The 13250-nt window shown below is 43.6% G+C and overlaps 1 protein-coding gene across 6 annotated transcripts in view; it reads right to left on the bottom strand.

Moving 5' to 3' along the window:
* The window catches only part of DRC1 (dynein regulatory complex subunit 1), a 34302-nt gene that overhangs the window by 8621 nt on the left and 12431 nt on the right, over positions 1-13250 (bottom strand). Inside the window, exons 6-11 of one of the 6 annotated variants that reach the window (XM_081592809.1) lie at positions 12535-12621; positions 11818-11940; positions 5227-5366; positions 1661-1795; positions 1089-1321; positions 268-383 (exon numbers count right to left, since the gene is read on the bottom strand). In XM_081592809.1, coding sequence (XP_081448935.1) covers positions 268-383; positions 1089-1321; positions 1661-1795; positions 5227-5366; positions 11818-11940; positions 12535-12621 — 834 coding nt within the window. The remainder of the gene's footprint in view (positions 1-267; positions 384-1088; positions 1322-1660; positions 1796-5226; positions 5367-11817; positions 11941-12534; positions 12622-13250) is intronic. The other 5 variants (XM_081592810.1, XM_081592811.1, XM_081592812.1 and 2 more) reach the window with 5 other exon arrangements.

Raw genomic sequence — 13250 nt, 5'->3', positions numbered from 1 at the left:
ACTGAACTGAACTTGCTGGCATGGACCCGCCTTGCTGACCCATGAAGGGAGGGCCCCTTGGCCAGCCAGGCCAGCTCTGAAGCATGACAGCTTCTCTGCAACCCCGTGAAACGCAGAGGGGAGGGGTCCCCCACCAAAAGCACCATCCTGTGGGCAGGTCCATTCCTGCCTTCAGGCCACCTCTGGCCCGTCCAGTGTCGTCCAAGGCAGCATTAGAGAAGCAACGGCAGAAAGTTGCAAAGCCTCCCACCAGGCGCCCAGCCTCACCGACTCATCACACAGGAGCATCAAGATCTTGCGAGTCGTTCTCGCTGAAACTTGCTTCGGCAGATCCAGGTAAGACTCTGATTCCGAGCTGTCCTTGTCTGCCCCCTCCTCTTCTGCTAAGGGACATAGAAGAGAGAGAAAGAAAGAGAAGGTGAGTCCTCTGCCTGGTTCACTTTGAGGGACAGTCAAACGGCTTTCCTTGAGAAAATGTATACCTTCAAAGGCCTCTTCAAGGCACTAAAGTCACTTTAGCTAATGAAAACCTATTACGTTGTGGGGGGCGGGGAAATGGGAGAGTTGGGGTTGAAATAAGAGACTATCTGGAGAATTCTGCCTCTTCTGGCCAGCCTATAATGCCTCACTCTTCCCAATTTTATCTACCTGGAAATGTCACACTCAAAATCCAGCCTTGACCACGAAGTGGGAGAGAAACCGTGAACCTATTTATTCTTATTTTAGAGATCGATCTAACACATCCACTAACTAACCCTGTGGCAATTTAGAAGCAGTCAATGAAAATGTAGGGAAAGCAGCTGCTTCACAGAAGAATAACATCAGCAAGAGCAGCTGATGGCAAGAGCCAAATATTTTCTTGACTAAAATTTACAAATGTTAAGTTTAAAGCTATACATTTCTTGTCTGAAAACAATACTAAAAATCATGATACTACCCAGATTTTACCACTTGCTCAAAAGGTAAAATGAGATAATACACATGAAAAGATTTTGAAAAGTGCAAGACAGCAGATTGCTGGTGGGAATACATGTTCTCAGAGGCCCCTCCACTCCAGTCTGCAGACGCTCTGATTCTGTTCCGGTCACCTGCTTCCATCAGCACTTCCTCTAAGATCTGTGTGGCGGACTTCTGCTGCTGCTGAGAAATTGGCCCCACGTTCTTTAGGAACCAGAAGTCGGGTGTCATCCAGGGGAGCCCTAGATGATGGATGTGGATGATCCTGTCTACATCAAAGGCTCTGTTTATCAGGTCCTTCGCCTCCTCTTCATTCATCAGCCAAATCTCCCGAAATTGCTTGTCATCAACGAGAGCAAAATGCCTAGGAAGGAAAGTTACTGATGGTGGTCAGCTGACACCAGGGCTGGACCAGTCCCCCACATGCACCCCCAGCTAGCAGTAGGGCAAGAATTGAGGCAGAGCTGGGGGAAACCCTGGACCCGGCCCCATCTCTGAGCCCGTGATTCTCACCTATGAGAACAAGGCAGGTGACATGCAAGTAAAGGGATAGGAGAGATAGCACAAAAGATTCTCTGGTGCCCTGGCCCAACTCCCCAGAGCGGGTGATATCACACACTAATGGAATCACTGTCACTACCACCTCAACTCCCACAATCTCCCTCCTAGGGCACATGCCTTGGGACCCACGTCCCTGAAATACCTCATAGCTTTCTGAAGCTCCTTGAATTGCAACACAAGGCGTTTGTAGTCTGAGGTTAGGGACTGGTTCTCCTCCTGAAATTGCTTGACCTGCTTGTTATATTTTGATCTCAGATTGTTCAGTACATCATGCAGGCTGAGTTGAAGAAAGGGGAAAAAAAGTTAGTCTACAGCTGAACTAAGGCTGCAATGTATGTTCCGTCCATCTGCTATCTACTCCGCTCAGTTCCATAAAACCTAGGCTCAGACTTGTGGAAGGTGCAGGAAACCCTCCCAAATATTTTCCCAAACGCACCTACAGCTGTGATTGAGGAAAGAAAAGCAATTGGCGGTAATGGGATCATTCAGAACTAAACGCATTTGCAACTATCCAGAACCTCAAACCCACCAAGAGGTAGCCTCTTATTCAAGAGTGTGACTGAATTGTCCTCAACACAGCACTTGTAGGGGACCAAACGTAGTGCTGACTCACAGATTGAAATAACCTCCCTCAACTTCTGAAACAAGGAAAACAGAAAGGAATAACTTATACTTCACCACAAGCCTGTGATATATAAGTGCCCCATCCTGAAAGAGCTGATACTATTAATGAGTCCACTAACTCATTCATTCATTCACTCGTGCATTCATCAAACATGAAAGGTCTCTTTTGTGCCAAGGATATGTTGGAATACCAAGATGAATACAAGGATATGTCTGAGTACACAGCACTATCAGTGTAGCCAGAGACAAAGACAAACGTTAATTACACAACTGTGTGAAGAGTGCTACGGAAGAGCTTCACACAGCACCAGAGGAACCCGGCTGGCAGGAAAGGGGGTTGGTCAAAGGTTCCAGCTCTAGGAGAGACATGGCCACAGCATGATGAAAGCAGGCAGGCCACCGATGCCCAGCTCATTGCTAATAGGAGTTCTGTAACTGGAAATCTGTCACATGAAATAACACAGGCATGTCTTTCAGAACCCAGACCAGACTTCAGACTTCACGCTACTCAACAGGCATCTTACGTCATGCCCCACTACACAGGAATGGGAAGGTTTGAGGACTGACATAGTTACAGTTTAAAAATTCTAAAAATAAAATTTTCCCTTTCAAGCATTATCCTGAAATTGTCAGAAGATCCCTGGGGGCTTCCCTGGCAGTCCAGTGGTTAAGACTTCACCTCCCAGTACAGGGTAGGTGGATTCAATCCCTGGTCAGGAAGCTAAGATCTCACATGCCTGGAGGCCAAAAAAAACCAAAAAACCTAAAATGCAAGCAATATTGTAACAAACTCAATAAAGACTTTAAAAATGGTTCACATTAAAAAAAAATATTTAAAAACAAATCAGAAGTTCCTCCATACACAAACACTGATCATTCCTATTTTCACATCCAAAAAATGAGACATTCTATAATTGACCTAGACTTTTGGACGAATAACTGGTTTCACCCCCACCACACTCTCACACACATACATCAAGAGAAGAGACACCCATGGTGGATTCATGTCAATGTATGGCAAAACAAATACAATATTGTAAAGTTAAAAAATAGATAAATAAACTAATTTAAAATTTAAAAAAAAGAGAGAAGAGGATACAATAAGTATATAAGTATCATGTAAAAAGGATGTTGGCAGGTGGAGGGGTGGGGGGATCTCATAGATCAGAGAGACTTGAGGAACCTAATTTAACAACGTGATGCATATATCTGGATCTAGATGAGGTACTAGTTTAGATAAACTCCTCAGTGGTAAAGAATCTGCCTGCAATGCAGGAGACCTGAGTTCAATCCATGGGTCAGGAAGATCCCCTGGAGAAGGGAACAGCAACCCATTCTAGTAGTCTTGTCTGGGAAATCCCATGGACAGAGGAGTCTGGAGGACTACAGTCTATGGGACTGCAAAGAGTCGGACACAACTGAGCGACTAACATTTTTCACTGGAAAGGAGGCTACGTGCTAAGTCGCTTAGTCGTGACCGACTCTTTGCGGTCCCATAGACTGTAGCTTGCCAGGCTTCTCTGTCCATGAAATTTTCCAGGCAAGAAAACTGGAGTAGGTTGCCATTTCCTTCTCCAAGGGGATCTTCTGGATTCAGGGATCAAACCCACAGTCTCTTAGAGTCACTTGCATTGGCAGGCGGGTTCTTTACCACTGACTTTGGACAGCTGGGGGAATATGGATGTGATCCAGATATTTAGATGAAATGAAATTTGCTGAAATGAAAAGGTGGAGGTTATTGACTTTTTAAAAAGAAATTACAAAAGAGTCGCAGTATGATGTCTTATCTATATATTAATAGAGAGAGGGAAAGAAGTATACTTAATCTCTGATAGTAAGAATATGGTATTCTTATGTTTTTATCTTGGCTTCCCTGGTGGCTCAGTGGTAAAGAATTTGCCTGCCAATGCAGGAGCCACAGTAGATGTGAGTTTGATCCCTGGGTTGGGAAGATACCCTGGAGAAGGAAATGGAAACCCACTCCAGCATTCTTGCTCGGATAATTCCATGGACAGAGGAGCTTGGTGGGCTACAGACGGTAAGGTCGAAAAGAGTTAGATACAATTGAGCACATATGTTTTTATCTTACTTTCACTTGAAGTATTTTCTAATTTTGTATAATACACATGTACTGCTTCTGTAATGACAAGTTGAGATTTATTCTCCAGATAGCCCTGCACACACACAAAGTGACACACTGACATAAGTACTGGGTTGGCAAAAAAAAAAAGTTCATTTGGGTTTTCCTGTAAGATGTTATGGAAAAACCCGAACAATCTTTTTGACCAACTTAATACTTATGTTGGCATTATTTGCAACAGCAAGAGTTTAGAAGTCAACAAAATGCACAGCAGTGTGGGCCTGGTTGAGTAAATCCTAGTATATCTATGCAGTGGAATACAAGACAGCTTAAGAAATAACGTGAACGTTCTCTATGAACTGGTATGGAAACATCTTGAAGACACAGAACAATGTGTATAGGATGCTATTAGTTGTGTAAAAGCAGACGGGCATGAGACTTTGTGTTTGCTTGTATGCACATAAGGAAATTTTGAAAAAAGCAAAAGGAACGAATCCAGAAGTGAGACAGAGGACCCTGACAAAAGATGGATGGGAGACAGACATTTTGCTGTAAACTCTTTTCTTTTTGCTGTAAACTACCTGTGGGGTCAGGGGGACAGAACCAGTTGAATGTACACTGTTTTCAAAAAAAAAAAAAACAACACCTCTTTTAATAAGAATTAGTTACGCATGCATGCTAAGTCGCTTCTGTCATACCTGACTCTTGTGACCCCATGGACTGTAGCCTACCAGGCTCCTCTGTCTATGGGAATACTCCAGGCAAGTATACTGAAGTGGGTTGCTGTGCCCTCTTCCAGGGGATCTTTCGGACCCCAGGATCGAACCCGTGTCTCTTATCATCTCCTGCTTTGACAGGCAGGTTCTTTACCACTAGCACCACCTGGGAAGCCCTAAAAATTAGTCATACTTCTAACAATTTCTACTCCTACAAAAGAGTACATACCCATCCCTCTTTTCAGTACAGAAAGGCCCAGAAGAAAGACACTCTGCATGCAAGCTTACCGGTTGATCTTCCTCTTCTGCTGGGACTTAATCACTGTGCTTTCTTCATCTCTCTTCTTCAGCACCTGGTAGTTGTACTCTAACTTCTCTTGGTTTAGCTGATAAGTTGCTTTCATTTGCTGAAGCTGTTGCTCAAGAATCTAAAGTTTAAAAAAAATAATTCTAATTGGTCCTGGTACAATTTATTACGGCTGAAGGTCCCTAGTCATTTGTTCTGAAGTCATATTGGAGGAACCTTAGGAACAAGTGCCTCTACCTGAATTCTTAGAAAATTTATCATTAGAGGTAAATTAAAGGTCTGGACAATGGCTCAGATGGTAAAGAATCTGCCTGTAATGCGGGAGATCTGGGTTCAATCCCCGGGTTGAGAAGATTCCCTGAAGGAGAGCATGGCAACCCACTCCAGTATTCTTGCCTAGAGAATCCCCATGGACAGAGGAGCCTGGCGGGCTACAGTCCATAGGGTCATCAAAGGACAAGACTGATTGACTAAGCACACAATGGCGCATAATATTTTTATATTATAATTTACCATATGTGAAATGTTGATCATATACCATGATGTTTTATTATTTCCTTACAGTATGTACATTTATACATGTACAAATACATTTATGTTGCTTTGATAATCTTCAATATTATAAAATAATGGTGGGAAGTACTGCATGTAAAATGTTGGGAGTATTTTACTTTCTTACAGTAGATTCTCAGAAGTCAGGTTCAAAGGTTCTCAGTAAATTAATTCCCACAATTTATGGTTCACACTCCACTGACTGTGGGCAAGTACCACCTCCCCACCTGTCAGTGCTCAGCACCATGCAGGGCAGGCCTGGCGCTTGGGGCAGGGGCCTGGGACGGAGCAGGGAGCTGCCTGGAGCCGCACTCCCTCTTGCTGAGCATGCTTAAAGTTTCATTTAGAAATTTCTGACTTGACAGTATCCCAATAGGCCTATAGAAGATGCTGAAGGCACAGCTTCATCTCAAGTGCAAATGCCCTGGGTGGTTCCAGCCCAAGCCACTGCTCTGGGCCCTGCAACCTTCTAGGGATGGCTGTGTGCTATGTCCACTGGGGGAAAAGATTCTCAGCAATTCTTCTGGCAAAGTCATGATGATTTATCCCACTGTGCTCCAATCATCACCATCTCTGCTGCTTCAAATGGGACCAGCCCATGACACCGGGGAGGCTGGCACAGAAGTCCAATAGAAAAGTTTTTTGTTGGATGGTGACAATCTGAGAGAGTGTGAACACTCACAGAGAAGGAGGGTCTCCAGAGCTGCTCTGGATTTCGGACGATCATGAGTGAGCTCCAGGCTTTGCTGGGATCAAGGCACTGGGGAGCCCTGTGACCCCGAGCATCTGTGTGTCTGCTCTAACCGTGTCCATGGACCTCCTTTGCAATGAGCCCCTGTCACTAAGACAGCATTTGCTAAACTTATTGGGCCATAGAACAATTTTTATATTTATAACACAGGAAGGGCACGTAAGTTGTAAATGCAAGCCCTGCCATATGAATTATCCTTTGAATTTCATTCTGAAAGGCAGATTATTACATAATAATCATTATGTAAATAGACTCTATTTTTCCTACATAATACATCTTCAAAGGAAAAAGATACCACTGGCACCATTTTTTGGTTGTTGGTTTTGTGAAACCATCAATATTTCACCTAGTTGAATACAGTTTACAAAACTCTGAATAACAATAATTAGGCCATGTCTTTTTCTTTGTGACCTGAAAGAACTTATTAGCACCACACACTAACCAACAGAGCTAACCGGCCAGTGGATGTGACCTAAAAACAGACCTTAAATCTAAGTCAGTTTTACGGGCAAAAATATATATTATAATAATAATAATAATCTGTCACTGGATTGTTTTAATTTACAGTCTTTTGCTTGTGCATGCAGTTGAATATTTATTAGCCAATTTTATTTCCTCTTATTGAAAATATCTACTCCTGCTTTTTGTTAATATTCTTAGGGAACTGGGGCTTTCCTGGTGGTTCAGATAGTAAAGAATCTGCCTGTAATATGGGAGACCCAGGTTGGATCCCTGGGTCAGGGAAGATCCCCTGGAGAAGGGAATGGCTACCCACTCCAATATTCTTGCCTGGAGAAATGTCTGTGCTTATTATTCAATTATCCAAAGATATTTTTGCAAAGCTGTATCCTGTGTTCCTATAGACTAATGGCAAAACATCATGTTTAGTTTGAAGGAATCATTTATAAAGATTATAATTTAACCTGTCACCAAAATCCTTCAGTGTTCCAGGGACTGTGGGTGTGGATCACCCCGCTCTTCTCCTCTTTCTCCTGGGGCGGTAGGAGGAGCAAGGGAGCTCCTTTCTGAAGCCAACTCCTGCCCCAGGCTGACACTGGTAGCCAACATCAAAACAAAATTTAGTACAGCCTTTCCCTCTGGCCTTCTCAGCAGACACCACTGGTCCTCTTTATCACTGATCTCAACCTGTGGGGGTGGACGGGGCCCCAGGGATTCCGTTAGGAACTGTACACTCCACATTCCAAACTCTCGCTTACCCTTTTCTTCCCTGTCACCCACTCTTAAAAAAAAAAAAAAAAAAATTGGCCTTTGTGGCCATTAACAATTAATGAATATGAATTTATCTTTTTCTAGAATTTTTATTTTATTTATCTGTTTGTTTTCGACCCGGCCGGGTCTTTGCTGCTGCGTGGGCTTTTCTCCAGTTGCGGAGAGTGGGGGCTGCTCTCTCACTGTGGTGTGGGCTTCTCCTGTTGCTGAGCGAGGGCTCCGGGGCACTCAGGCTTCAGTAGTTGTGGCTCTCGGGCTCAAGAGCACAGGCTCAATAATAGTGGCGCATGGGCTTAGTTGCTCCTTGGCATGTGGGATCTTCCCGGACCAGGGACTGAACTAATGTCTCCTGCAGTGGCATTCTTATCCACTGAGCCACCAGGGAAGCCCTCACTCACTCTCTTAAACTACTTATACTATCCACGATTTCGCTTTCTAACTCGAACGATTGCAAACTCCTAGAGGACAGAAACTGTATCTTATTTGTTTTTATGCTTTACACCAGGTAAATTCAGAATACTTGTTAAGTAAATAACTTGTATTTAATTTTTGTGATTAATATGCTGGCATTAAAGTTGTACTAAACCATTTTCCAATTTTAAATGAGCACGTAAGGCCTAAAAATAAAAGTTGCCTCCTACATCAAGAACTAAGTAAGTGTTCCTAGCAGTTTTATTTTGGGGTGGTGGGTAGTGGTGGTTAAATTGTTGAGTACATAATGTTTATAGGTTTCTCTTTGTTCATTGTTAATATGACCTTTCTAGCAGTAAGAGGAGAAGGCAATGGCAACCCACTCCAGTACTCTTGCCTGGAAAATCCCATGATTGGAGGAGCCTGGTAGGCTGCAGTCCATGGGGTCGCACAGAGTCGGACACAACTGAAGCGACTTAGCAGCAGTAGCAGCATCAGTAAGAACTGAAAAGTATACCTTCTTATTTTTACTTCTTGTACCTATCAAGCCAAAACTATATGTACTGAATCTTCTATATTTTGGGGGTTTGCAAAAAAGTTATTTCCATATTTTAGAAATGATACAGTGCAAAGAATTAGTATTAGGAAGTGAGCTGCATGCCGTATCTTTCTGACAAAAATTGATGCTATCTGACTTTACTATCTAGTGACTACAGCTCAGAGGTACTATGATAAAGTTCAATCTACTAAAATATTCCACATATTGCAATATGGGTAATCCATGATTCAACTACCTTTTCTCAGTTCAAGGGTGAAATGTGGTATAGTATAGTCATTCTGACACAGGGAAGAACTGTTACACCGATGAACTTCCCACTCTGAGAGTCTCCATCTGTCTACCTTCCAAATACCCCCACCTCACCACTAGTCCATCCAGACAGCGTGAGCCAGGAAATCCAGGTCTCCTGGGCTACCTGCCTCTCTGCCCCTCACCTCCCTAGTCTTATCTCTTAACCTCTATAATCTCCTCATGTCCCATGTCCTTCTTGGCTTCATTCAAGCATTTGAACATTGGATTAAGAACATGAGGTTCCAAGTCTACAACTCAACAGCAATAAGTTACTCAGTTAGGAAATGGGGAAAGAACCTGAATAGACGTATCTCCAAAGAAGACATGAAGATGACTAATGGGCACATGAAAAGATGCTCAACATCACTAATCATCAGGGAACGGCAAATCAGAACCACAATGAGATATCACCTCACACCTATTAGGATGGCTGTTATCAAAAAACAAAGGACAGCAAGCATTGGCAAGAATCTGGAGAAAAGACAATCCTTCTACAGTTAGCAGGAACGCAAACTGGTACAGCCACTATGGAAACAATATGGCAGTTTCTCAAAAAATTAAAAATAGGGTTACTGTTTGATCGGGTAATATTAATATGTAACCTGAAAAACTGAAATCTGGAACTCGAAGAGGTATCTGCACTCCCACGTTCATTGCAGCATTATTCACAACAGTCAAGACACAGAAACAATCTAAATAACTGATGGTGGACTAATGGATTTTTAAAAGGTTCCCTGGTGGCTCAGACAGTAAAGAATTCACCTGCAATGTAGGAGACTGAGGTTCGAAGCTGAGCTGGGAAGATTTCCCCAAAGAAGGGAATGGCTATCCACTCCAGTATTCTTGCCTGGAGAATCTCCATGGACAGAGGAGCCTGGTGGGCTACAGTCCATGGGGTCGCAAAGAGTTGGACACAACTGAGCAACTAACACTATATACATAACAATGGCATATTATTCAGCCTTTAAAAAAAGGAAATCCTGCCATTTGCAACAACAGAAATGGACATGCAGGGCATTATGCTAAGTGAAATAAGCCAGATACAAAAAGACAAATACTGCATGATCTCACTTACATGTGAGATCTAAAATAATTAAAAAGAAGCAGAGAGTAGAATTTGCAATGAGGGGCTGTCAAGGGCTGGAGGAGGGGAAGATGAGGAGGTACTAGTCAAAGTGTTACAAAGTTTCATCTATGCAAGATGAATAAGTCATGGAAATATAATGTACAACCAAAGGCTCGTGATTAACAATACTGTACTGTACACTTAAAAATTTGCTAAGAGGGTAGATCTTCTATTTAAGGTCTTTACCGCAAAAAGAAAAACAAAATAACAACAAAAAAGAATGTGAGGTTCCATTATTTCACTGTTAGAGACCAGTATGTACTGCTATCATGTAAATGATCATAGAATCAAGATAACTTCAGAAAACTTAATATTTTCATTAACAGTATAATGTGTACAGCCCACAGAAGCCATGCTGTTTTTTTACAAACGTCTACTGTTCCTTGTCAATAACTCTCAGCTCCCTGACATTAATATTAAGAAAGGCTCAAGAAAATTCTCAAGACTGGAAAAATATTTGTAGTCTAATAGGATTTTTTTTTTTTTTTATGCCTGGGGCCATGGCAGTGAAAGCGCTGAGTCCTAACCACTGGACCACCAGGGAATTCCCTAATAGGGTTTTTTAATTTAATCTCATTATAGACAGCTACAAGTGGAGTTAAGAACTGAAATTCTACCAAAGGCTATGTGGAAAAACTTTAACATGTTTTTCTTTTTTTTTTAATAAATTTATTTATTTTAGTTGGGGGCTAATTACTTTACAATATTGTAGTGGTTTTTGCCATACATTGACATGAATCAGCCAACATGTTTTTCTAGATGAAGACTGAAATGAACAGAACATGCTTGAATGTTAAGATGCAACTATATTACATCTAAATCTAATTAGGGATAATTTTTTTTTGACCGATGTTGAAACACAGAATCCTAGGTTTGGACAGAACTTTAGAAACCAGAAAATCTAACCCCCTTCCCACTGCAGGAATCCTTCTTCTACACCGAAGACAGACACAGTCATTCAGCCTCTGAATACTTTCTGACATAAAAGGACTCTTTGTTCTGTGGGATGACCCTTTTCTGTGTTAGACAGTTCCAACTATGAGGCAGTTCTTTCTGATGGTGAGTCAGAATCTGCCTTACTGTTATGTTCAACCAGCATCGGGACACTGTTTGAAATACTGGGACGGACAGAGGTTACCAAGGCAGACAGAACTGGGTTTGAATCCAGGGCTTACCATTTACCAAATAAATAAATAGCCTTGTCTCTGAGCCTCAGTTTCACGGCATATAAAATGACACTAGTGATTTCTCCCCTTCAAGTTACTGTAAGGATTAGGGAAACTGTGTGCTAAGTGCCTGGAGTATGGTAGGCATCCATCGCATGGTGGCCACCCTACCATTACCTGGCCCTAGAGATATTTTCCCTCCACCCGGCAAAAATGCATAATTCTCACAATGATCCCTCACATGCCATGACTTCCAGACCCCTTTGGCATCTTGGCAGTTTTCCACTGGTTTACTATAGAAGAATTCCTCCACGTGTTTCTTGTACATGAGCTCCTTCAGATACGATCGCTGAGAGCAGATAACGAGTAAGTATTGGTTGGATGGACTAGCTCTAGAATATTATGGGCGGTTGCTAAGGATGAGACATTCACAGGTGATCCGCCTGCCGAGCTGCCCAGACACCCTGGCGGAGAAACGAGTCACACCTGCACGTCCTGCTCCAGCTTGATCTTGATCGTGTTGTACTCTTCACAGTCCCAGACCCTCTGCTTGTTGAGCTGTTTCTCGTAGTCCTCCACTTTCTTGATGCGGTTCATCAGATATTCCAGCTGAAGGCACAGGGAGACAAGGGGAAGGACGGGCCCCATCCCTGTTCTAACTCTGAAGGGAGTCTCTGCCCTCAGAACCCCTGTGCCCCAAGGCTTTGAACTCGAAGGCCATGGCCTGCATTGCTTAACAGGGTCCTGACTCTATAGACTCTAAGAGGAGTGCAGACCCTGCCGTCAGACATTCGTATTTCTAAGAGAAAAGAAAAAAATCTAATGGATCTTGGTCATATTATTTCTTTGTTCTTTATGTCTCTGAAATAAATTGATAATCTCACACCTTTTAGAATGTGTCTTAAAACAGTTTCTTGGGCCACAAATACCCATGGCTGGGGAAGATACCCAGGAAACAAAGGAGAAAGTGGCAGGACCAGTGAAACCAGAGGGCTACACACGTGGTACTGACCACCACCACCACAAGAGGGGGCCGTCCACAGGCCCTGCTGCTGACCTGGCAGTCGCAGTCAGGATGTGGGGCTACAGCAGTCTTCCCCAAGGTACAAAAAGCTAGCAAATTCAACCTCAACAGAAGTCACCCCAGACTCTACGAATCACCACTGACATTCCCTCCACCTCCCCGACCGGCCACTCCCTGACCTCTTTGGCGTTGTGAGCCTGTAAGGCCCACTCCCATTTCTTCTTATTGCTGGTCAGCAGCTCCTGTCTCTCCACCTCAAATGCTTTCTGTGACCAGAAGGAAAAAGGGCTCTTGTGTATGCTTTAATCAGGCAGGTCCCACAGCATCAAAGAGTGCTCAGACAGCAGCAGCAGCACCGCATCTCCACCCACACAAAGTTGAACCCAAATGCAGACTTGTCAGGTTTCATGCACCCAAGGCACCGTGGAAGGAGCTGCATGGGGAGTGTTACAAAGCCTACGCTTCACAAGGATTGTGAGAGGAAGTGTGCCAGCCGTCCTATGTCCAGTGGGGGATGGCCAGGGCCTAGAAGTCACAGGGCCAACCCTGGCATGTATTTCACTGGGACTCGAGTGGGAGCATTGCAGTGGCTGGGGTTTCCATGGAGCAAAGGCAGCATGGAGCTCACAGAACAGGGGGTGGGGGGGTGGATGGGAATGCAAAGATAAGTCTGTGCTAATCCAAAGAGAGAGGCCCCTGCCTCTTGGCTCTCTTCCATATTTGGAAAGGCCTGTCTGGATGTCAGTCCTTAACATTTCAGGCCAGTCCAGAATACAGGCTCCTGGATCCTAACTGGCACGCCGCTCTCCCCTCCCCACATCCCTGACTGTCATAAATACATCAGATACTGCTGCTAAGTCGCTTCAGTCGTGTCCGACTCTGTGCGACCCCATAG

This window comes from Giraffa tippelskirchi, chromosome 4, assembly GCF_054371585.1.
Source record: "Giraffa tippelskirchi isolate mGirTip1 chromosome 4, T2T-mGirTip1v1.2.pri, whole genome shotgun sequence".
Classification (NCBI taxonomy): Eukaryota; Metazoa; Chordata; class Mammalia; order Artiodactyla; family Giraffidae; genus Giraffa; species Giraffa tippelskirchi.
The sequence above is the reverse complement of the archived record's forward strand: the minus strand, read 5'-3'. Positions and strand labels throughout refer to the sequence as shown.